Genomic DNA, 26,995 nt, shown 5'->3' with positions numbered 1-26,995 from the left:
GCTGGCCCGCGCCGCGCGCCACCGCTCCCGCCGCGCGCCCCCGCCCGGAGTCTGCCTGGGAGCAGAGCCCGGGTCTGCACCTGCCCTGCCTTCCCGCAGCACCCACCGGCCTCCTTGCCCGACCCCAGTGACGAGAAAGGTGTCAGCTTGGAAACGCCCAGGCGGTGGCCTCGCCAGGGTCCTTTGGCCCGGGAGCCTTTCCCACTGCAGTCCCCTGCCGCATACTTGTTACTGTTCACGTTCTCCACTTCAGCATGCCTCGACCTTCTTACTGGCCAGGTCGGGACTTAGTTCGCGCCAGAAGGAGCAAAGAGGAGAGGAGCTGGGAGTTGGAGGCAATGATGATCACTCAGGTGCTGGACATTAATCCTCCAGGGTGAGAACCACCCCGGTATGTCCTCAGGGTGCCCTGCGCCTCCTGTCACCCTGTTTTGTGTCCCCCAATGCGTGGATAAATAACCAACTGGTTGGATGCAGACTCTATGAGCAACTGATCGCTGGATAACCACGGCCCAAACCCAGCCCTGCCAGTTAATTAGGGATGGGCTTGGGGGTAAGAGGACCCGCCTGAATGTGAAAGCAGACCTTGTGGTGTCACCCCGCCCAACGTGGATCCTGAGGTTCTGAACCCAGGCTACCTGTGAAAGCTGTCGTTCTACATCTTCTTGAAGCTCACACCAATCTCGAGTTCTCAGCGGATAGTGGTACATGAGAAACCACTACCACCACCACCACATCTCTTATCTAAAGCATCAAATTAGCCCAAACCTATGTCCTGAGGGGAGGGACATGGTGGCTATTGGCTTCCTACAGACACAATCCACCTGATGCCTCTGAGAGTTCGAACTCTAAGGACCTCAGCAGGCACCATCCCAGCCCTGGTTTAGACTCCAGGAAGACTCAGGAGTGAGGCAGTAGCTGCTGTTCTCCAAACCGACCAGAAACCAGGAGGGCGACAACACAGAAGTCCTCTCTGATCAGCCCACAGAGCTCAGGTGAGGGAGACAATATTCTGATCCGGCTCCTCATCCAGATTCAGTACATCTAGAGTGGGACTTGGTTTTTAATCTGCAGCACGTGTGATTCTGAAGTACACTTCTAGTTGAGAACCATGGAGACCTGGCTCGTTTGTGTTTCAAACAGCCTTCTGTGGTAGGCCCCACAGGCCAAAAACCTTGAAATGGGTTGGAGGAGGAAAAGGACAGGAAAAGCATTTAAAGATGATCCCAGAATTATTAACCTATTTGAAGCTCATAAACCCAGAAGTTAAGCTGGTTTGAGGGATGATGGACAGTTGGATCTGTGCTTATTCAGAGGGTCAGTAGAACATTTGTGAAGCTCTTCATTCATTGACCAAAACTTTTGTGAATTAGAAAAATGATAAAGACAACTTGGAGCACATATATGTTTAATAAATGTTCTCTGAATAATTGGACTAGGAGGTATCTTAGTTACTTTTCTCATTGCTGAGACAAAATACCCAACACCTAAAGCTAAAGGAGGAAAGGTTTACATAGCTCATGGTTTGTAGACGTTTCAGTCATCACTGGCTGGCTCTAAGGCAAGGTGGCATGGCAGAGGGAAACCACAGAGGAGAAATAGTTCATGGTGTGATGGGAAAGGCACAGGAAAAAATAAATAAGTTAATTTGACTATGATTTGTGTGTGATAACTGCGACCTATTGAGAATTTTATGTGACACCAAAAAAGAGTTTCATTCATTTTTTAAAAACTCACTTTTGGTTCATATTATGTGTCTGCACCTCTTTGCTGTGGTGTATGTCCCTGTATCCTAAGCCTCTGAACTCAAATTCTTCTGTACATTCAGATGTGACATGGGGTTGGTAACAAAAACATACATAATGAATAGCATCATGTTCAAGGTTCACCCTTGCAAGTCACATGGGAGATGGACAGAAGTCGGAGAGGGCTAGACAGGTGGAATTCTGGTCTGGAGTGTGTCAGGAAGGGCCTGGATCTGGTGCTAGGGTTGTATGTCTCCTGCCACTATCCATATGGGCACAGGCAGAGGAGAATGTAAAGAATCTGTACGGTGGGAATGTAGATGAGGAAAGGTTAGGGTCTAATCTCAGGGGAAAGAAAGAGGCTGGGGAGACAAACTGATCGACATGACAGCCCTGTTGTTTAAGACTCTGTGTGAGTGAATATGGCGTTTTCCCTTTAATAGTCCCTAAGCCTGTTTTTAAAAGGCACTGTTTAGCAGTCACTCAAAACAACCTAAAGATGAATGATCACTTAGTTTTTAAAATACCGTTATAGAAACAGTGCTTTCACAATCTCAAGCAAGACACACTCAGCCTGGGGATAGGTATGCTTGGCAGAGGAAGAGTGCAAGGGCCAAGGAAAGTGTCCTCACAGGCTGCTCTGTTTTTCCGTAGGCAAACCCAGGCCAGCTCCCACCAAGTCCCTGGGGAGAGTGGGTCTCTGAGTACCTGACCCCAAACGACCTGGAGAACTTGCTTACAATACAGATTTTAAACCATACTGGCTTGGAAGCTAGCAAGAGGACTCCATACCTGCACATTGAAGAAGCTCTCAGGGGTTTCTAATACATCCTAAGATGGGAAGTCTCTGGCCCAGGGAACAGCAGCTGGCTGGGTAGCAAAACTGCCTGGAGACCTGGAATTTCAGATCTTGGAGCTTCTGTCTGGGTCATCTCTGTTCACAGTGGAGAGACACTAAATGCTGAGGATTTGGCCACCAGGGAACAAATTTGGTGTGAACAAACTTTTTCAATAAATGGCTCCTAGACCTAAAGGGTCTAACTCTATTTAGATTAAAAAGTTATTAGGTTATTAGGTTATTAAAAGGTTATTAGGTGTAAAGGTTAAACTCGTATTTCTTCTTTTTATTCTCCATGAATATAGACAAGTGATCATAATTCTCTATAATTAAATCCTCATATCGTAGTCTGTCATAATAAAACACCACTAACTGAGTGCTTATAAATAATAGAAACTTACTGCTCACAGTTCTGAAGCTGGGAAGTCCAAGATCAAGAGGCTGGCAGATTCAGTGTCCAAGGCCAGCCCACTCACCTAACTTCACACGTGGATGGGGTGAGGAATCTTTCCAGGATTTCTTATAAGGCTCCCATCCCGTTCATGCTGGCTCCACCCTCATGACCTGCTCACCTTGAAAAGTCCCCACCACTTGGAGCATCACTTTGGGAGCTAGATTTCCACACGAGAATTGGGGGAAATTCAAACATTCACATCATGGCAACAAGAAAAAGCTCCGATATTTATGGGATCCCATCGTTGCTTTCTTCTCACCAAGTTAAGTAACTCCAATTCTTTGTCAAAGTACTTGTTTTTTTAGCTAAAATAAAAGGGTATAATTTTCAGTTATATTTTATTTAGGGAATGATCCCTAGATAGGGAGGAATTTATGGATGTCTGAAAATAAAACATCCACTTAACCTTAGGGCATTTTTCTCTCTTCAGATATAAGATAGCTGAATAAATTTAAGGGGAAATGTAAGTATGTTTTAAAACACTGTCTTGCAATATCAATACCTTCCAGAGCTCTCATGACATTTATGGTTTCAGCCACTCATTTGTTATGTCATCCTCCTTAGTTCTATTTCCTAAACCTTTAAACATCTTGACCTCTTGATCTCATGTTCCATCTCTCACTGGACTGTTCATTTTCTGCTTTCTTCCATGATTCCCATCCACAGTGCACTGCTTCCAATTCAATCCTCAATCTGTTCTTAAAATTCACCCTCAGTGAAGGTTGTGACCAAACTCAAAAAATGATTTTCTGCTTTTATCATGCTATTCTACTGCATATTATGACATTATGCATCACTTCCTATTTAAAATTCTGTTCCCTTGGCTCTGTGATACTTCATAAAACCATCAATAGCTTTCCTTCAAGGCTCCTCTTCCCCTGCTGATTACTTTGAATTTGATACTCCATCCTATGTGCTTTGCTCCAGCCTGTACACTCTTTTAATAATCCTCCTTCTTTCCTGGTCTCAACAACCAATACCTTATAAAACTTAAGCAACATTCACTGATTCTGATCCGTGTGTAGTTAAATGTGTGGGTGGTGAAGCCACCCAAAGTTTGCAGAAATGGCCTGACCGCTCACAAACTCCGTGGTCTTGACCAAGCTACGTATCATACAGGCACCTTTGTTTCTTCCTCTGATGATACCTGCTTGGACTACCACTTTAAAAGGTCTTCTTCCTTCTCCTGGATAAATTACTACAAAAAATAATTCAAAGCATTCTTGTGCTTACTAGAAAATAGGCAAATCTCAAAGAGGAAGAAGAAAACAATGAGCCAAACCAGACCAAGCAAAGGAGAGACCAGTGAAATACAGTTAAGCTGGTAACTTCTGCAGTCAAGAGACCAGACATGGACTAGTAACCTGAGACTCCAGGACTCAGAGGACTTCAGGGTCCCAGGACAATACTAATCCCAGCTCACAGCAGAAGCGAACAAATTCTCTCTAAAGGAAAAACTCCCAAATCATGCTCACAGGATTCAGGTCAAGAAAATTTGAGTTACCAACAAAAATCACCAAATATGACAAGGAAACAAACACAAACCACCAGAAATGAGGGTTAAAAACAACAAATAACAGACTAATTTGTTGAATTTCCAATATTGACACAGCCAAATACAGGATTCAGTGACATAAAAGATGAAATTGAAAAATTAATCAAAGAGCCAGAAAATATGCAAAACTCTAGGCAGCTATAAATATTTTCTACCAGCCTGTAGAAAATGCAATTATATGAAGGGTTTTTTAAATTTTTTAATTTGCCATAAATAAAATAAGACCTCATATTAAAGTCCTTGAAAGAAAATAAAATGAGAATATAAAAATATTTTCTTCGTAGCATAATCTGTAATTAGCCTGATGATCAGGCTTTGTAGCTTGCAACCAAAAGTAATTTAATTGCATAATTTGACTCTATAGTGCTTAGCATTTTGGAAAGATTAGCCTCCTTGAAAAATCAGAAATGGGAAAAAAGTGAAAATTTAAAACTAAGTAGATGGAGCCATGACCTGGCCCAGACTTGACTCCCCACGGTGCTACAGGTTTGGAGCCTCATGAAGCCTCCTGGGCCCCTCAACTTCTTTTAATTCATTTCCTGTATTCGCTCAGACTATACAAATTGCTAGAGATATTCTCATTTTATTAAAAGTTGATATCAAAAAAGTCTCTAAATCCACCAGAGAACAAAAGGATTCTAACTTTACATCCCAGAAGAGTCATTCCATAATTTTCTTCTCTGAAGCAATTAAGTTCTAGTTGTGGATATCCAGAAACATTGTAAAAATATTTAATCTTAATTCTGTAGAGTGTAGTTTTGTAAATAAATTATATTTGTAAATCTAACAGATTTTTCAGAAATAAGGATAAAAGAATTATTTATTGGTGTAGTACATACATGGGTAATTTTGTTGGCAATTCAGTGTTTTGTTATATATGTGATAATCAAAAAAAATTATATATTTTGATTGATTGGTTCATATTTCATTGTATAAAGGATGATTTTCTGGGCATATGACCTCTAAATAAAGGATGGAGTTCTCTTCTTTAAACACAGCACAAAAAGTTTTTGTTGAAAAAATTTTATAGGTAACTAGTTAAAGTTTACAGAGAGAATACATTCAGTTAAACATGTGTAATAAAATGGTCTGTACTGTTAGCAAGGAGGCAATATACCAATTAGGGTGCAAGAAACTAAGAGATAAGTCAATCATTTAAAACATTCGACAAAGCCAGAATTGTTAACAATTTGTGAAACTTGTTTTCATTTCATTAAAAATTATATACTATAAGAAATTCAGGTTCAACAAATCCCATGAGCATTGTCTTCTCTAAAGTTAGTCAGCTAAAGCTAACATAACCCACTTAATTAAATACTATGCTGATTAAGTATTTAAAACCAGTCTATAGAAAATGCAATTATATGAAGGTTTTCTTTTTTAATTCATCATAAATAAAATAAGACCTTTTAAAACCTCATATTAAAGTGCTTGAAAGAAAATAAAACTTATGCTTATGAAAATATTTTTTTGGTAGCATACTCTATAATTAGCCTGATGATCAGGCTTTGTAGCTTGCAACCAAAAGCAATTTAATTGCATAATTTGATTCTGTAGTGCTTAGCGTTTTGGAAAGCCTCCTTGAAAAATCAGAGATTTTTAACATCTCTTCAGAAGTGCACCTTATTTCAAGCCATGTTAGGTTAATATGACACTAAGTTAAGATCAATTACCACTTGGATGACCTAAATGAGTTAATATGCTGTATGTCTAGAGAGTACTAAGTGGAACCTCGGTAACCAAGAAGACACTCAGGGCACAAATCCACTGAAGACGGTTCAATAACTTGGGAGGCCATCACTTATTCTTTTCTGTGATAGAAACAGCAGAGGATTCAACCCCAGGAAGGAAAGACTATGTTTACACAGCATTTCCCAGTGTATTCCTCTCGGGCTGGGGATGTAGCTCAGTGGTGCCGCTCCTGCCCTGTGTATTCCTCTGTCCACAGATTAGGGCAGGTAGGACTTGGGCAGAACAGGATGCTCTTACTTACCTGAGAAGTGAGAGAGTGGAGCTTTGGTCAAAGTAGTTAGGAGTCAAGGTGGGAAATCACTGAAAGAAGCAGTTCCAGAGAGGGAACTCCGGACTCAGAATAAAATCCCCCTCACATCTTTAGCTGCAAATAGGGCAAGAATGCCAATGATTGTAGGCCCAATAAACAGCTGGAGATATGAAAGTATTGAGAAGCTATTTCAGCAGGTGTCCACCCCTGAATTCAAAGTTCAAGTCACACAAAGATACAGTAATGGGACAAACACTTCATGCTTTCCATTAAACTTCAAAAGTGCCGCCCCTTAGAAAAAAGGAACACCTGCCATGACTAAGAGATTTGTCTTAAAATTAAGGACAAAACCAAAAGAAATCCACCCTCACAAAGCCTAAAATCTGTCTCTACAAGTACGAGATGCTCTGTCAGTAATTTAACTGGCTCCTTGAACAAAATTCAACACTCTTCAGAGGGAGGTGATAGAATCCCGAGTTGCTAACATGTATCATCATAAAATATAAAATAACTAGACAGAGAGAAAAACAGGAAAATGTAACCCACCTTTACAGAAAGTTATACTGATAACTCCAATGCTGGGGATAGCCAAGACTTTAAGATAGCTAAGTAAAGAAGTTAAATCTGTAGTGTCTGCAACAGTCTGTATCTGGAAGGCCCCCTAAAGGTTGGTGCTACTGGGAGGTGATGTTCCCTTCAAGAGACAGGGACTGGTGGGACATCTTAAGATCATTGAGAGTGTGTCCGCAAAGGGACTTGTGGTACCCAGTCTTGTCTTTTTGGCTGCCAAGCCATATGGTAAGTGGTTTAGCTCCATCACACAGACTGCCAAAGGACAAAGCAACAGGGTCAACTGATCATGAACTGAAATCTCTAAAACTATGAGCCCAAAAGAAACTTTCATTCTTTATAGAATATCTCCAGTATTTGTTATAGTAATAGAAAGCTAACAAAATCTATAGTATTTATAGTATAGTATAAATCTATAGTATCTGCACTATAACCCAAAGTATAAATACATGAAATATGTGAACAAAATGGTTACAATAGATGGTTACAATGGGGCATTTCTGTGAAGATAATAAAACCATAAAAAAGAACCAAGGGGAAATCTTAGAACTAAAAAACAGTATATCTAAAATTAAAAGTTATTTATGGGATTGTTAGCAGATTAAATTAAAAAGAAGAAAGGATCATGAACTTGAAGATAAATCTGATTTAAAGCACAGAGGGAAAAATTACTGGGGTGGAGCCACAACCTCTGGTATAATACTAAACAGTTAACAGACATGTAATGGGAGGCCTACAAAGAGAGGCAAGTGAGTGTTTTTCCATAGGAAAACATATACTGCTATACTGGAAAAAGAAACCATGCTAGGTGCATACATCAGAATGCTTGAAAAACAAAACAAAAACAAAAATTTCAAAGTAGCCAGAGAGAAGCTTGAGGTGTTGTTCATGGTAGAGCACATGTTTAACATGCACAAGGCCCTGGGTTCAATTCCCCAACACTTCCAAAAAGAAAAAAAAGTTCCTGGAGGGAAACGGCTCATTATGATATACAGGGAAACCATAAGAATAAAAACCAACTTCTCATACGAAACAATGAAGGCTGAAAACAATGAAACAATTTTTTAAATGTTGAAAGAAAAAGAAGCTTCCTGTGTGGAATTATAAATCCAGCAAAAAACATCAATCAAAACTGAAGGTGAAATAAAGACATTTTCAGGCACACAAAATGTGACAGAATTGGTCTCCAATAAAACTGAGCTTTAAGAAGCCAATATTAAATGAAGTTCTTAGGGCTAAAAGAAAATCATTCCAGGTGAAAGCATATGTCTGCAGGAAGGAATAAAGAGCAATGAATAAGGTTCAACGTGGATAAATATAATAGCGTTCTTATATTTTCTTTGTTTAAAGCAAGAATAAAAATATAAATAAGGTTTATAACATTGAAGTAAAATATCCAACAATGGTATCATAAAGGATGTGAGGGGCAGAACAGTGAGTTAAGGACACACACCCCTAACTTATTACAGACACGTTTTATTACATTATGCACATTGTAATCCCAGAGCAAACCCAGGCAGTCTGGCCCCAGAGTTGACATGCAATACTGCTGTTTGTCAAGTGAACATTTTGGCCATTGTTCGATGACCTCAAGTTACAGTACCAGCAATAATATACAGCATCATTGTCACGTTAGTCAAGTGCATGATAGAACTGAGAAATCCGTGAGATTCTAAAGGCCTGCTCTGTTCACAACTTCTTCTGAGGATAGCTGCCAGAGATGGGTCCTTTCACATAATTTGCTATGGGACACAGGGCATGACTTTTTGCAGTAAGGATTGGATCATTATGTCCTATTTAAGGGCAGCCAGTTGTTTTGCTAGACATGAGAAAGGCCAGGAGCAGAATGACCCAGTTGAATAATCTCTTCCCAATCGGAGGCTCTAGTTTAGATTATAATTAACAGAATCAATCAGACCCTCTCTCAGGGACAGCAAAGGACAGTAGGATTAGCAAAGGGAGAAGCAGACCAGTGCATGAGAAGAAGGTGCATATTGTGACCATGTAGTGCGCACACCCAGTTGGAGAGTGAGAACACAGCCCAGCCATCTGGACTGCTGGTGCTCACCAGACGACAGAGCTCTTCCTCAACCTCTCTGAGGAGCTGCATATTGTCTCTGTATTCTCACAGTGGACTTCTAGCATCTAAGATCTGAGTTGCAACCTAAAGGAAACTGTCTAAACTTTTCTTCCTAGGAGGGGAAAAAACCCAGACTTGCAATAAATAGCACATTAGAACAAGTAATTCAAGCATAAGAAATACCACATAAAAAGAGATTACACAACGTGAAGTCTAGGCTTTGACATTTAAAATAGGGAATAAGAAAAATGTGCGATGAAAATTACTACGTAGTTGTTCAAAAGATAAATGAAAATGTGAATAGTTAAGCACCCACGGAATTCTCTCAATGTCACATAAAAAGCCAGCATTCTTCAAACTGTAATTTAATTCAAGAGTCAAGGGTAAGGAAAGAAGATATTAGTAATTATGCTTATTTTTCTAGGTTTTTAATGTCAAAATGAAAGCAATTTCCAGCCCATAAAATTCATTTTTAAAAGATCTTAAAGATAGTTTATCTCTCCATACATAGGTGAATCTTTTTGTAATAACCAAAGTAGGTTATTGGGAAGAGGCCATATATTGTACTTAATTTGGCTTTAAAAAAGAAAAAAAAGAGATCAGAGTTTTCTTAGTTGTCAATACAGCCAGGTGTGTGTGGTCTCGTAGTAACTTGAGGATCTGTGTAAACACATAAATTTTCAATTATGACTTAAAAAAATCACCAAAAAGTCACATTAAGTACTAATAATCATTTTGGTTTTCCTAGCAACCAAGTACTTTTTAAAAGCTTACTTTTTCCAGCTGTAATTATTTTGAGGTTTGGGATACATGTTTTTGCATTTTCAAAACATCATGCAACAGTTAATATTTTCAAACAAGTTGGTAAAATAGTTCTGTACCATTTAGACAGCTTTGGTGCATTTGCTTCTTATATCACTGTTCTGGAAAGCCTCTTTGCTCTATTAGTTGTTTCATTATTGTTCCTTTATAAAGCTTGCAAATAGTACAATGGTGCCTGTCTTGAGGGACAAGGCATTTAATTGGGTGTTAAAGATTTGGAGTTTTCCTTCGTTGAATATATCCATTCATGGTCAGGAAATCTTGAAGCTAGTAAGAGGAATAGGTTATAAGCCCAGATGGGATCTTAGGTATGCTTACAACAGAACTCATTGTAGTACCACAAAAGAAACAAAGACAACACACTATGATTTTTCACGGAGTACTGCACATTCCCAGGGTAGGTTTTGTTTGAAGAAATTATACTTTATTTTTAAACTAAAAAATATTCCTCTAGCTAATCATTCATACAAGCTGCATTTTGTAAATCCATTTCTTTTATTTTTTAAAATCCATTTCTTTTATTCATGATTTTTTTTCAGATGTCCCCAAGCAAACCTAGTATATAACATTGCAACTACTATAAACTCCAAGCCTCTATTTTGGATAAGACTATCGTATATTGAAATTTCTGTTGAATTTTTCTTTTCAGTACTGGAGATGTAACCCAGGGTCTAGCAAATAGTGGGCCAGTGCTCTACCATAGCCCTGTACATTGAGATTACTGAAAGACTGGTGGTATAATTTTAAAATAAAGTTTGTGCTTATATGACCACACTTCTCTTCTCCCACAAAACATTAATTTAATAAATATTTAATACTGAAGTCATGTGCTTTAGACTTAGTACAGTTATTTTACTATAGCTCAGTTGGCAATATGGTTTAATAGGTAACTAGCACTTGAACATCATCTTTTAATTCTGAAAAGTCATTGTTAAATACAAATGTTTTATTTGAACTCAATCCAATAAGCTTCACTTTCATTCATATTTAAAATGATTCTTACCTTACCATCAAAATATATTCAAGAAAAACTCACTCTAGATTCAGCATTGCATTGTGAGATGTCCCATGTAAGAACTCACATCAGTTTAATACAATTTTGTTATTCTTATTTATATATATTTCTGCTGAGATTTAAGCTGCATTCAATTGACAGTCAAGGTTGGTAACGGTGACATGAAATCAACTCACAAATACTGTTAATGAGAATGTAAATTGGCAGCTTTCCTGGAGCAAAATTTGACATTAACAAAATTTTATATATATGTAGATTGACCCAGTAACTTCATGTGTAGATTCATCCAACAAAAATACCAAAACAGGTGAAACAAGATCTAGACACAAGCAAAGGGCGAAAAGCAGGCCTGAGATTGCTATCTTTAGAAAGATTCCTAAGAATCAAGATGGCAGAGGGGAGCAGCAACAGGATTCAGCCTCACCAAGATCTGGAATCCAGACATTGGAAAACAACAACTTGGGGAAGAAAAAAAGTAGATCACTAGGAATTGGGAAGGAACTGACAGGAAAATTAAAAGCTACAGAGAACTTTGAGAGATGGACAACAAGGTAGAAAACGGAAAGAAACAGTCTGGACTCTCCCAGGCTCCAACTTCATAGTTTGTAGGGGTGGGAGCCTGGCTCTGCAGAAGCAAGGTGAGTGCTTAGGCTCCAGGGAGAAATGATGGTGGGGGACTGGACCAGTATGCAGAGCCCAGGGGGAGTGTAACATTGTTATGATCTGCAGGGACAATGCAGGGTCTTGCTCTGAGGGGACTTCTCCCACCTGACAGGCAACAACTGGAGAGGGATCCCAAAGGAGACACCTGTCGTAATGCCACAGAGTGCTTGGTCAGGCACCATGCCAGGAAGTCGATTGTCTGAATTCAGGACTCAAAACAACTGGGCAGCAACTTTACTTCAGGGTTCCCAGTGTTACACTACCATAATGACTGGGTGAGAGACAGTCACAGAAGACAGCCTCGGATAGGGAGCAGGCTGGAAAGAGACTGTCGAGGGGTTTGAACTCTGGTCAGGAAGGGCATAAGCCCTGCCACCCATGGTGGGAGGTTGGGCCAGGCTTGAATTGTGCTGGGTCTGAAGGTGCCTACATTGAGTACTTGACTCCTTGCCCTACTGTCTACATCAAGCTCAGATCTGGGGTCTAATTGCCTTCCTTATCAACCAACCTGAGCAAGGACACCTCTCAGGGTGGACACTGCCACACCCTGGGGTAAGAGACAAGCCTCTGGAATGGAGGAGGCACCTCACAGAAGATTGAACATAGATCCATCTCTCTCATCACGTACTGAACAAAAATCAAAATCGATCAAAGATCTAAATAGTAAAACAGAAACACAACCCACTGGAAGATAAAATAGGTAAAACTCTTGAAGACATGGGCATGGATGGACAAGCTTTTGGAACAGAATCCCAATTGCACAAGAAATAATACCAAGAGTCAACAAATAGGATCACATCAAATTAAAAATGTCTAGCACAGTAAAGGGAACTACCAACAGAATGAGAAGACAATCTACAGAATGGAAAAAAAAATTGGCCAGGTAGTCATTAGACAAAAGACTAATACCTAGAATATATAAAGAATTCAAAAAAATTAGACACCCCAAAAGACCCAATCAAACAATGATCAATAATGAATTTACTTCTTAGACGTACACATGGGCAAGAAATACATGAAAAAATGTTCAACTTCACTGGCCACTAGAGAAATGCAAATTAAAACAATGAGATATCATCTTATTCCAGAAAGAATGGTTATCATTAAGAAATCAAGTAATAACAAATGCTGGTGAGGCTGCAGGGGAAAAGGAACCCTTCTACATAGTTGGTAGGAATGTAAACTAGTATGACCATTATTGGACAGTATGGAGATTCCTCAAAAAACCAAAACTAGAACTTCTATTTGACCTACCTATTCCCCTTCTAAGCCATCTTCCCAAAAGGGTTTAAGACATCACATTACAGAGATACATGCATACCCATGTTCACAGCAGCACAATTCACAATAGCTAAATGTTGGAAGCATCCTATATATGCCCATCAACACATGTGGTATTTATACACAATGGAGTAGCATTCTGCCATAATGGATATATTTGAGTTATCTGTAGGAAAATGGATGCACTTTGAGGCCACAGTGTTAAGTGAAATAAATCAGACACATAAGCTTAAAGCATTGTTTGTCTTATACAAGAAACTCAAAATATAAAGAGCAAAATAAAAAATAGGAAAAAAGGAGAAAGTTTCCTAGAGGAGTTCTTGATCAATCGAAACACTGTGATTTTATTTCTGCATTTTGTGATGTTTGTAGTATCTGACAGCTTTGTAAAAGTGCTTAAGCTTTAGACTTCACTAACAGGGTTCTCTCTCCATTCCTTAGCATTTTACATTTTTGTCAAGTAAATAAATGTTTGGATGTGAAGGAAGAAAAAAGTGTTCAGCAGCTTATTTAGTTAGTTTTTTGAGACAGCATTTTGCTACATAGTTCAGGCTGGCCTTAACTCACTATGTAGCCCACATTGGTCTCCTTCTGCCTCAGCCACCTCAGTGCTGGGATCACAGGTGTATACCACCCTACAGTTACAAACACCATTTTTTAAAGAATCAAAATAATCTTGATATACTCAAGACATCAACAAACAGTGCTTAGACATGGTTAGACTTCTTCAGACTGTAACGATGACATTCCTTTAATAGTCTTACTTTCTTTCCCCAAACACATTTATCTTGGACTTATGAATCTCCTAGAATTCCAGTCATCCATACAAGAGAATACAAAGAATTAGATAAAAAGCCACTATTGTGAGTCTACATTTTATGCATCAAACAAGTTCCAATCAGAAAGATTTTAGTTCTCCTTTCCCACTCACTCTTTGCTTCCTGAATGCCATGAGTTGAGCAGCTTTCCCCTGCCATGATGGACTCCACCACAGGCAGAGTGAGTGGAAATACCTTTTGTATAAGAGCATTAAAAGGACAATAGACAATGTAATTACCCTAGTAGAAAAGAGCCTGTTCAGGAGCCTCAAATCCTTTGGAAACAATTTTGATTTTGGTTTTGTTTTCCTTTAGATTTTCTGCTCAAAGGGCCTTGTGGTTGCTCCAGCACGTGTGCCACCTCCAGAGCTAGGTACATGGCTTCTGCTCAACAGCATCACTGGGGCAGTGGTGGGTCAGTCTTAACTGCACATCTCACACTGAAAGCATCCTTGTGAAGACAGGAGAGCTGCCTGGTGACTGAGGGTCACAGACCTTTTATCAGGATGGAATCCTGCCCACTCAGGACATCAGCAAATCTGGGTGTGGTGGGGCTCAGTGAACACAGATCTTCCCTGGAATGTGGGACAATTTTGCTGCTCACAGTAGAGGGGCCTTTCTGACCCCCCCCCCCCGCCAAAGACAAAGGTAAACTTTATTCTTAATCCCAAGTGTATGGTTCTCAATGACCACGTTAGTCAGCTTTCTGTTGCTGTGTTAAAGACCCTGAGGAAATCAATTTAGGAAAAGAAGAAAGGTTTGTTTTGGTTCATGGTTTCAGTCCATGGCTGCTTGACCCCAGTGGCTTTTGGGCCTATGGTGGAGACCGTGGTGGCAGAAGTGCAAAGCAGAGGAAAGTTGCTCACCTCATGGCATCCAGGAAGCAAAGAGGAAGAGCGTGAGGAAGGGGCAGGACAAGGCACACCTTTCCAGGACACATCCCCAGTAAGTTACTTCCTCCAATGAGGCCCACTTCAAGTTTCTACCCAATAGTGCCACCAGCTGAGGACAAAGCCTTCAAAAGGGAAACATTCCAGATCCCAGTTGTAACAATGACCAACCCATTTAACCAACCACTAATTAAACCACACAGGGAATTTAAATTGACTTTAAAAATGAGTTTATGAATCTGTCATTATAATAAATACTCTTTAAAAGCAAGAAAAGGTTCACTTACAAGTTTGGCCATCAGGTAGCATCTGGGAGCACGGCTGATAAATACTTTCTACAAAGCTTTTCCTAAAAAACTAAATATGACACCATCATGGAACTGAGGATGTACTACACATGTCAGAGCCACCCAGCATACAGACTCAGCTGGTTTAAAACAAGATTTCCTTACTATTTACAGAAATTTTTGAGTTTTACTCTTACAGTCAGAAGTACCCCCTCTGGATTCCCATTTCTGTTGGCTGATTTTAAAAGATCCAAAATTACAGGCCTGAACCCTGAGTTTCTATCCCAGACACAACACTTACCACTCTGTCAATGTGACTGAGGCACTTAGCATCCTGAGGTGAAGTTTCTTCACTGTACAAATGAAATGATAGCATGTATTTTGTAAGTACTTTTGTGGAAAATAGATTCCACCTCACTGTTTAGCCATGCAGTATTTGTCAAAGCTACTTATCAGCCAAGTTCTAGCCAATAACCTGGTAAAAGCCAATAGTGGGTTGACGCCTCTCAGTGCCCCAATCCTAGAACGCTGAAATCCCAGAAGTGCCACCCAATGTCCACATTACGCAAACTGCACCATCTAGCCAGACACATATTAAGTGAATCAAGGGAAACATGTGCTTTTAGTAGCTAATGTGATAATATGAATTTTAGTAAATCAAAGTTTTATTCAGGTCAGCATTAGTGTTTTGATCTAAAAAGATTATATATGTAAGGCAGGATACGTTCTTAATCATAGGACATTTGCAGATTTAGATTTATTCCTCAGCTCACACCTTAAATGTTGGGAAACCACATAAAGTATAACTAACTGTAAGACAGTACTATGGCTAAGATCAAGAATGACCCCAAACTCTTACACACTCAGGGGCAGGGCTTTTGGTAGGTGACTGGATCATGGGGGTCCCATAGCAAGCTTCTGATAGGAGGTGGGGCCTGGTTGGAGGTGGGGTATGACCTAGGAAGGGTGCATCTTCTTCCCCAACTCCTTTCTCGCTCTGCTTTCTGGCTGCCATGGTGTTACCAGCTTTTCCTTTGCCCAGGCCCTTCCACCATGTTGTTTCTGTCTTAGAGTCAGCTGACCATGGATGGCAACCATGAGCCAAGATAAACTTCCCCTCCCTTAAGGTGCAGGTGTCTGGGTATTGCATCTTAGCAATGAGAAGTGACTAAGATGGACAGGCTGAGCCACATACATGCTATGGAGATGGTCTGTCATAAAGTTACGGACAATGTAAGTTTCATGTATTTAAAAAGCAAAACCAAAAAGGCAAAATTTTTATTGCACTTAACTATCCAATGCACAAAATATAAATATTTATCATATGCAAATCCATTATCATATTGTAGACAGAAAGTCATTTACATCCAATAAACACTACTCTTTCAAGAAAAGATTTTAAATAAAATAGAAGCATCAGTGTTACCAGAACTGTATTTAGACAATACCACAAAAATTATGGAAAGTAGTAACAACCTGAAAATAAGATTATTTCTATTACATTTTAAATGTAATTACCTCCATTTATGCAGACTTTACAAAAGAAAATGTTACAAATTAAAATTCAGAGTAAATTCTTACTCTCTTTAACCGTGTTAAAGTATTCTCATTTCAAATAAATTTCAGTTTTCCAGAAGAATTATTTTTAATACTGGCAGTCTTCCTGTTCAGTACACAAAATATAAATCTTTTCTTCTGTCAGTTCAAAATTTATAACTCCACATCAAGCTCTTTGTTCAGTGTTTTCTTTTCCTCTTGGGTGCAGTGAACTCTAAATTAGACATAAAGTTAAGAAGTCTGTCAATGCTAAAAAATATTGACAAATAATACCTAATTGATAATATACATTAATGCACACAATTGCTTCTCGGCCTTTTGCCTAAGATCAAATGTAGTACATTAAAGCATACAGACATTCAACCTGGTAAACACAAGAAGGCCCTCTCAGCGAAAGTCCAAGAGTCTTAAACCTGACATGAACATAAGCTTTTTTCCCTACAAAATGACACTGCAGTTTAAAACTATCTCCATTGAGACGGTAAGATCTAAATCATATCGAGGTAACAATCTATTGCTGTAGCAGCTCTTAGTCACCCTAAACTCTACTAATAATTAAAGTTATTCTGAGGTTGTTTCACAGGAGCCGCCCTCCCTGGGACTGGCATGGATGCAATGTGCCAGACCTGAAAGAGCGATCTAGGCCAGTGCTGGGAAAGAGAGTGATCAAGACTTCAACTTCACTTTGAGGGAGCCTGAAATGTAGCCCCACACCCGAGTCCCGACCATCTCTCTGTTCCAAACATCCTTCTGCTACCACAGCAGATGCCACAACCACTCAAGTATCCATCTTTAACAGATGACACAAAAACATGAAAATTAGGACAGATGTGACGAAAACAACAACACAAAGGGGATGCTAAGGAAAGAAAAACAAAAGAAAGAAAAGATTCCTAGAAGAGAGAGGCAGGCAGGACGAAGAGTAGAGCAGGCCAAGAGAGCACTGTCCAGAGGACAGCAAGTCTGTGAAACTTCTTTAAAAAGATGGAAGGGACTGAGCACCCAGTGGGTCTCCAGTCACTTATTATGTTATCATTCATTTTAAGTGCTGTCATCAGCAGTATAATCTTAAAATTCAGCCATGAGCCAAAGATAAAAGATCAGAAGAACACAGCCAACTGCAATGCTTCCCTGGGGTTTAAACATCGATGCTCTAAGAGTACCCATCTCCCTCACTAGTCTGAGGAAATTTCATCTGTACCTGTTTCATTAAAACTATCATGTTCTTCTTCCTCTTCTGTAATTACAGGCATACTCAAACGTAAAGATTTTTCTTCCTTCTGTACATTCCGCACTTTACCTGAAAATATTTTAAAAATGATTTTATGTGAAATAAAAATACTAATCATTAAAAACTTTATATGTCATTCTAACATAAAAATTGTTTAAAAACTGAAATAAAGGGAAATAGAAATATACATTGTAGGATACCTATTTTTAGGTACTAACGTATTTGTGCCTATGGCTTGAATAGTCTCAAGTTTTCCTCAAAGAAAAATGGAGAAAAAGAGAAACAAAATTAGCCAAACATGGATACCTTATTCTATATTTACCACATACAACATGGGGTGTCTGAAGACATCGGGGAATAATCATGTACTTAACCACAAATGTAATTTTCAAGTTGAGTTCACATTTAAAGCCTAGTCATAATACAAACCTCAACATATTTTCCCAGCATTAGTAATGGTTAACTCAACACATTTTTTATAGTCCAACCAAAATGAACCTCTCTCCAGGTGTGGTGACACACTCCTGTAATCTCAGCACTTGGGAGGCTGAGACAGGAGGATCGCCACGAATTTCAGGCCAATGTGGGCTACACAGTGAGTTCAAGAACAGCCTGAACTACATAGCGAGACCCTGTCTCAAAAACAAACAAACAAACAAACACACAAAAAAATGGTCCTCTCACTCTACACTTCCCAGAGTCTGTCTGCTGTCTTAGTCCATGGACTTCCTCCAGCTCTTTAATCATGGCAACATATTCCTTTATATGTATTAACAATAATTTTATTTACACAATTTGCTGTACATTAGAGTGGTTAACAATCTACCATTTCAAATAACCCTGCAATGAATATGTTCATGCATTCTGTCATTTGGGTGGAATAAATTCCTAGCAAGTGAATTGTTAATGAGCATACAGACAAATTGTTTTTATTTACTTGTTTATTTATTTACTTTTGGTTTTTTGAGACTGAGTCTCACTATGTGGTCCAGGCTAGCCTTGAACTTGAGGCGATTCTCCTGCTTCAGCCTCCCAAGTGCTGGGATCACAGACGTGTGGCACTATGACCAGCTCAGACTTAAATTTCTGACAGATAATTCCAAATTTCTCTCAGAAGAGGATGTGCTAATTTACTATCCCACTTAAATTCTGAGATGTTTACCTCTTTACACTTTCAGTATCAATGACTATTCACTTACCTATAATCTTTGCTGATCTAGTAGACGTTAAAACCATGTTTTAATCTGTAGGCTTTACTAATAGTAAAATTAAATTTTTCATATATGTATGGATTTTTTTGCATTTTGTTTGTGAATTGTCTATTTATGTCCTAAGCATTTTTCTGCTGGGTTGCAGCCTTTTTCTTATGAATCTGTAAGAGCTGTTGTAAAAGTAGAAATTTTTACATATTGTTATGTGCTGCAAATGGTTTTGCAAGATCTTTTGCCTTTTATGGAATATAAGGCTCCTTTTGTTGAAGAGACCATGAAATAAAAACTAGTCTTCCCACTTTATGGAAAGGAACTTTTGACTAAAGAGAAACCATGAAGTAAGTGGGACCTTGTGCTTTCGAGGCAGGGGGTGGAACCACTGAGCTAAATCCCCGGGCCGGGTAAGCGTGTTTGAATTGAAAAGAATATTTTGAGGGGAATTAATGGCAATGTGTCTTTAGCTGTAATAATTTTTATTTAAACATACCGTATTTTTTAATGATACCTTATAAATTTCACTATCTTTAGAAAAACTATTTTTTTTTTTGGTACCGGGGATCGAACTTGGGTTCTTGTGCTCGCGCAGCAGGCGGCAAACCACTGAGCTAAATCCCCAGCCCTAGAAAAACTATTTTAACCTACCAGAAATTCATTTTTTAAATACAATGAACTAAGAAATCTTTTCCTCATCTCTGGCTTTGTTTTCATTATTGGTCAGGTTTATCAAAGCATTAGCATACAGTAAAACTTGCCACTTTAAATACACACCTCTAGGAGCTTGCACAAATGCACAGCTGTGCAATCACTAGTGCAATCAAAACAAAACATTTCCATTTCCCCAACACCTTCCCTTGTGCCCTTCTGCAACCAACACCTTCCCCCTAGTCTCTGGAAACCAATGTTCTATTTTCTGTCCTTTAAGATCTACCTTTTCCAGAATATCATGTAAATAGAACTATCACAGGTAGGTTTTCTTTGGATTTTTGGTAAGGCTTAGCTCTCACTTAGCAAATGGCTGTGAGACCCATCTATGTTGTTACATGTATCAGGGGATCTTGTATTGCTGGGAATATCTCATTTATGATCATATCACAATTTATCCAATCACCAGCTGAAAGATAGGCAGTTTTTACGAATATGAATAGAACTACTATAAACTGTGCATACCAATGTTGCTATGAACATAAGTAGTCATTCCAATCGAGTAAATACCAAAGAACAGGACTTCTGGGTCATACGCCAAGTCCAGGTTTATCTTTATTAAAATCTACCAGTTTTCCAAAGTGACTACACCATTCTGGATTCCCACCAGAAACTTACAAAGGTTCCATTTATTCAGAATCCTCATCAGCTTTTGTTATTGCAGCTTTTGGTTTTATGCTTTTGTTTTTGGAGCCATTCGGGGTTTAAGGAATGGTACTGCGCTTTTAGTTCACATTTCTTCAACAACTAAAAATGCTGAGCATCTTGTAATATGCTTATACGCCATCCATATTTTCTTTGGTGAAATATTTTATCTACTTTTCAATCAGGTGGGTTGTTTTATTATTGAACTTTTAAGAATTCTCTATGTATTCTGAATATAAAATCTTTATCAGAGTTCTATTTTGCAAAGACAGTATTTTCCCCCAGCTAATGGTTTTTAAAATTTTCTTAATAGTGTCCTCCAAAGACAAGGATTTCAGTTTGAGGAAGTCCAATTTATCAATATTTTATTTTATGATTTGTTTTTTTATGTCATCATCAAAAAACTCTGCCTAATCTGAGAACCCATTTTTCTCTTATGTTTTCTCCCACAAGTTTTATCATCTTAGCTTTTACATTCAGAACTATGATCTATTGTGAATTACTCTTGATATATGAGATATGAGTCAAGGATTTTTTTGGACGAGTGTGAAATCATATCAGCACCACTTACTGCAGACTATCCTTTCTCCACTGAACTGCCTTTGAACCAATGTTGAAAATAAAATCGATCATACATGTATGGCACCATTTCTACACCTCTCCTCTGTCCCACTGACCTCTCTGTCCGTCTCAGATGGTATGGTGTCTTGATTTCTGATGACCTTCAGTTAGTTTGCAAAACTGTCTAGTTTCTTTTTCATACAAACTTAAAAAGCTTGTTAATTTATACAGAATAACTATATTGGAAATTTTCATTGGGATTTCAGACTCTACAAAAGAATTTGGGATCAGTAGACATCTTAATATTGGATCTTCTAATCCATGAAGATCAATACATCTCTCTATTTATTTAGGTCTTATTTATTTTTCATTTTGGAGTTTTCAGCATACACATTCTGCACATACTGATGTAATTTATATTCCAGTATTACTGTACTATGTACCACTGTACATACTACTATATATGTCAAAAGATTTTAATTTGTAATTACTGATTTTTAATATAAAAAATGATTAACACTGTACCTTGTGACCTTGCTAAATTCAATTATTTGGGGCTGGAAGTGTGGCTCAATGGTAGAACACTTGACTAGTTCGGGTAGCTATTTTTTCAGGATATTCTATGGAAGTTAATTTTATGTGAAAACATGCCCAGTATTCTTTCTTTCTTTCCAGTCTGAATGTCCATTATTTCATTTTCTTGCCTTACTACACTGGCTAGAACTTCAGTGGGTATCCTTGCTTTATTCTAGATTTTAGGAAGAAAGCATTGTTTTACCATTGCATATGATATAGTTTTTCATAGAAGTCATTTATCGATTGAGTAAATTTCCTTCTAATCAGACTTTTATTTACTCATTTTGGTACTGGGAATGGAACTTAGGAGTCCTCTACCATTGAGCCACTGAGCAATATCCTCAGCCATGTGTGTGTGTGTGTGTGTGTGTGTGTGTGTGTGTTTTTGGTACCAGGGATCGAACTCAGGACCTTGTGCTTGCGAGGTAGGCGCGGTGCCACTGAGCTAAATCCCCAGCTCAGCCCCTTTCTTTGAGACCAGGTCTTGCTAAATTGCCCAGGCTGGCCCTAAATTTGCAACCCTTCTGCCTCAGTGTCCCAAACAGCTGGGATTATAGGTGTGCACTACCGCACCCACCTGCTCAGAATTTCCATGATGATGAGAAACTGAAGGGTACCAAATATTTTGTTTACTTCTGTTGACATTATTACTCTTTTATCAGCTATTATGGCGAATTACATTGCCTTACTTTCTAATGGTAAGCCAACCTTACATTGCTGGGACAAACCCTAGTTGGCTAATAACAGATTGTCCTTTTAATATATTTTTGGATTCGATTTGCTAATACATTGTCAAGGATTCAGCATGTATACTCACAAGAGATATCAATCTCTAGTTTTTTTAAATAATGCCAATAATCCCTTCTGTATTTTCTGGGAAGAATATGTATAGAATATTATTCCTTTTAACTAATTTATTATAATAAAATTATTCATAATTTTTGCTTACCTTCTTCATTTCTGGAAGGTCTACAGTGACATCTCTTTATCTTACTAAACTTTTTGTCCCTAATTTTTTTCAGATAATTCTCTTTAGGGTATTTTTAGGCATAAAATCCATCATTTCAGAGCGCTGGTCTTTAACCTCAGCTGGAAACTCTGAGATGTCCCTCTGAAATTTCTAAAGTCCCCACAGAAATCCATATCCCCTTTCTGAAAACAGCACTTCTAACCCTCTATTTTCATTAAAACTTATGTGACACTACCACAATCACACTCCAAAAAACCTGCTTCCAAACTCAGGGAAGTAAAAGCTAACCAGAATTAACTAACAGTGTACCTGTCTCACAATAAAAGAAGTAGCACAGGGATGAAGGCCTCAGATATTTGCCTGCAGGAATGGGTTTTTTTTTTTTGCTAAAGATCATTCGTGTGATCCTTCCTGTTTCCCTGACCACAGGGAACTGCATCAGGCCATAACTCAAGTGGAGATGATCAGATGATCTCTTCTGGGAATTCAAAATTTGGTTTCAGAGATCTTAGTCTCTGGTGACTGTCTGAAGAGCCATATGTAAAGTGAGAATCCCTGTGCACATGGAAAAGTAGGGAAAATGACATTGGAACAGAGGTATCAAGGAAAGCAGAAGAGAGAGGCCCGCTGCCCTGGAGACAGTGATAAATAAATCTTCAAGAGTTTCTGGTTTGTTTCCATTCCCCAGAGAGGCATGTTTGGAGATCTTACAAGATACCTCTGAACCTTATTCTCCCTTTTTGCTTACGCTAGCTCTAATGGGCTGCAGATATATGCAACAACAAATAACAAAAAACTGTTGTGATCATCAGCACTTTCCCCATTTCTGCAGCCTCACCTGCTGTTTTCTTCTACTTAAAATGTAACAGTGATGGTGAACCTTTTAGAGCTTTCAATGATACAAACAGCCTGCTGGGGCACACATGCCATAGTTTGCCACCACTGGAATATAAACATCCTTATACTACTCTCACCTTGTAAAACTACATCTTCCTTGAGCTTAAACTCGCAGAAAACCCATTTCCAGACATTACCAACCTACTGAGAAAAGCCGTCTAATCTTAGTCTCCAATTATTTACCTTCTGTTTATACTTCAGCCACTTTGCTTTCTACTCTCAATGCTTTCACCCCCCTCCCCTTTTCTGAGACAGGGTCTCACTACGTAGTCTAGGCTGGCCTTGAACTCACAGTGATCCTCCTGCCTCAGCCTCCCAAGTGCTGGGATACAGGTGTGTGCCACCATGCCTGGCTCAATGCTTCCAGTTTCAATTCTTAATTTTTACTGATACATCACAGCATTTGACACAGGTTAACGCCCTTTTCTCTCAAAACCAGTTCTTTCCTTTGTTCCAATATACTGCCCTCTATACTATACATGTCTATACATATTCTTCTTTGTGACTGTCTTAATGCTCCAGCATTATAAATGTAGTGCTCACACCGCTCTTCTAAGCCCCAATCACTTGAACATACATACATATATGCAAATGTAACCTACATACTCATACACATACGTAAACACAATCTTCTCTCTCAACATTTTTTTCAGGTATCTCAAAAGTGCAAATTTGCTCAAAGTTTTGTCATCTTCATCCACAGCCTGTTAGTCCTTCAGTTTTCTAGCACTTTACCAAATAACACTGCTATCCACTGGGTCACCCAAGCCAGAAAGCTCATCGGTGAGCTTGAGATGGTTACAGAATCTCATCTGTCTGTCTTTCCCGTCACTCCCCTCCAGTCCAGGACCTACCCTGCCAGCAGAAGAACCTCTCCGATACATACTCCACCGCCCTTGCCCTGCTTGCCGCTAACAGAGGCAGGCTTGGAAGAAGAGTACACACAGGGCTTCACTGTCACATCTTTGAATATTTGAGAGGGATGAATGTAACAAACTATTAAAATCAATTCTATCTTCCTACCTTAAAAACACTTTGTAATTAGTCAATATATTGCAAAGCTATGTTTTATATAATTGTTTTGCAAACTATCAAAGATAACTGAGTGCATTATTACTGCTATGCCTAAATTTTCTGATGTTAGGAGAATGTTTATATAAGTAATGAAATAAATGTATACATAATTCAGTAAAGAAAACATAAAATTTGTCATTCCCAAATTATGAAAGCCTCTCCTAATATATCTCATTTCACTCTCCTGTCCAATTATATTGATTAGTTCTTCAAGAACAATGTCAAATAAAACTGTGACACTTCTAGCATACTACTCTTAAATGTGAAGCACCTTATGGTCTAACATGTACACACAAACTATAAAAATTATAGATTAGGCCAGGGATTTAGCTCAGTGGCACTGCACCTGCCAGGCAAGTGCAAGGTCCTGAGTTTGATCCCCAGTCCTGCACAAAAATAAATAAATAAAAAATTATAAAGAAATAACTTTCTATTTATCTTGGACAAGAGTTGATGAGCTATGGCCCTACTTGTTTTTATGATACTTTTACTGGAACAAAGCCATACTCATTTGCTTTTGTATTGTCAAAGGCAGCTGAGCAGTTTTAACACAAATTATACGATTCACAAACCCTAATATATGCGGTTCTCACCTTTAACAAAAACAGTCTGCAGACTCCCTGAACTGGAGGATTTTTTTTAATGAATCATGAATGCTGGATATTATCAACTGTCTTTGTTAGTAACTATTAAAATTAACTCCATTTCTCCCCCAGCATTTTTACTTAAGTTCTATTAAGAGATTCCAATGAATTGCACTCTGCTTGCCCCCCAGAATCAGTGTATTTGGGCAAGGACTTTTATACTTCAGATTCTCTTTGTGATCCATGTAATTTAGGATTTTTTCCTAATATTTATATTGAGTTTGGTCTAACAATACTCTTCACACTATCTGCTAGCTTTATAAAAAGTAGAAAATTTTCCTTTTTAAGTATTTCTTGGTTACCACTACACTTAATCATATCTGATGCTAAAGGTATTTAATGTTAACTACCCTCTACTTCCTCAATACATGGGGGAAACATGTTAAAAGGCCATAAATTGGGGTGGTTCCACCACCTGCCTTGCAAGCACAAGGTCCCGAGTTTGATCCTCAATACCAAAAAAAAAAAAAAAAGGCTATAAATCATCTTTACACACTCCTGAGGTCTGTGAAGTGTTCCTAGTTTCACTAGGAAACTGTTTGGTATTAAACATTAAATGTTTACTCATGATTCTAGTGCTCTTTCTTCCCCCTAAGCCTGATATTCAAATCCTAATTTTATGTATGTTGAATAGTATTCATGCAATTTTTTTAAAAAACCTTTTTAGAAAAAAAAAAAGGGCATTAAAATAAGTCATCTAAGAACCAAATAGCAAAGGTAATTTTACCAACAGGCTATTTCAAAGAAAAGCAGCAAAAGCTTAATTAATATACTAAAGAAAAATATGGTTTATAGAATGCATTAACTTATCATTAGCTTATTCTACACAGAAAGTTTAATTCAAACATAAAAATTACTAATAAAAGAATACACTGGATAATTCTAGACTGATTCTAGAATTGTCTATCTATATTACGGTACTTCTAGACTGATTCTAGAACTGTCTATATTACACTACCTCTTTTTTTTTTTGGTACTGGGGCTCGATCTCGGGACCTTGTGTATATTACACTACTTCTGACAAGTCATTTAATCTGAATGGGCCTAAATTCATCATCTGTGAAATAATAAATTTAACTCCTAAGGTCCTTTTCAGCAACAAGACCCCCAAAATCTAAGAAATTAATTTATTTTTAATATTAACTCTCACGATGTTCTCAAATAAAAAAAATATATATAATCCTATAATCCTTCCTAGTAAAAAAATTAACGTGAAGGAAACCTGTAAATAAGATCTGATCTCCCTTTCTGAGACCTTAAAAGATACCTTTGCTCCTGGAAGATACCTTCCTTTCTGCTGACTTCACTGCTGGCTTGGCTCTTTTCTTCTTAGTTGCTTTGGTTTGCCCTTGACCAGATTCAGGGTCAGAGTCAGAAGAGTTGAGTTTGACCTGACGATGCCTTCTTGACTTGGATGCCTTTGGAGGTAGAAATCCAATTAATCACAAAGAATTACAAAGTAAATCCAACTGATAAGATACTTTAGAGAAAGAGAAAATATACAAAGATGAGGAAAGATTTACAAAAATACCTGTCATATAGCACTTATTACACTGTCTTGCTTCATATCATTACCTGTGCCATGTACCTAGTCTTTTACCTTCCCTTTATAACACTTTTCTGTAGCTATTACTATAGTTATTACTGTCTACTCACACTGGGTTCTGGTATCTGGAATGGCTAGAAAACGAAGGTATACAGGCAGATACTGTTTTAATTCTGTTCCCAACCACCTACTACCCTTTATTGTAAACATAAATTTATTTTCCTCAGGTATCATCATGTGCTCTGAGAGGATCTACTTTACAGGTGGGTCCAAATATGGCCACGTGGCCCAGACTTGGACAAAGTGAGTACCATATCCCCATGGTCCCTGATTTGTTCAGGGATGGGCATGAGATCTTTGT

At 38.4% G+C, this 26,995-nt stretch overlaps 1 protein-coding gene across 4 annotated transcripts in view; it reads right to left on the bottom strand.

Moving 5' to 3' along the window:
- Positions 1-16,283: 16,283 nt before the first annotated feature.
- Positions 16,284-26,995, bottom strand: part of Snapc1 (small nuclear RNA activating complex polypeptide 1) — a 38,942-nt gene continuing 28,230 nt past the window's right edge. For all 4 annotated transcript variants that reach the window (XM_013067779.3, XM_087195229.1, XM_087195228.1 and 1 more), the window contains exons 9-11: positions 26,356-26,506; positions 17,779-17,877; positions 16,284-16,791 (exon numbers count right to left, since the gene is read on the bottom strand). In XM_013067779.3, the coding sequence (XP_012923233.1) occupies positions 16,757-16,791; positions 17,779-17,877; positions 26,356-26,506 (285 nt within the window). In that variant the 3' untranslated portion in view covers positions 16,284-16,756. The remainder of the gene's footprint in view (positions 16,792-17,778; positions 17,878-26,355; positions 26,507-26,995) is intronic.

The sequence above is a fragment of the Heterocephalus glaber genome, unplaced genomic scaffold (assembly GCF_053883595.1).
Source record: "Heterocephalus glaber isolate CG9 unplaced genomic scaffold, H.glaber_assembly_v1.0 deba00001608, whole genome shotgun sequence".
NCBI lineage: Eukaryota > Metazoa > Chordata > Mammalia > Rodentia > Bathyergidae > Heterocephalus > Heterocephalus glaber.
This window is presented reverse-complemented; position numbering and strand designations above follow the sequence as displayed.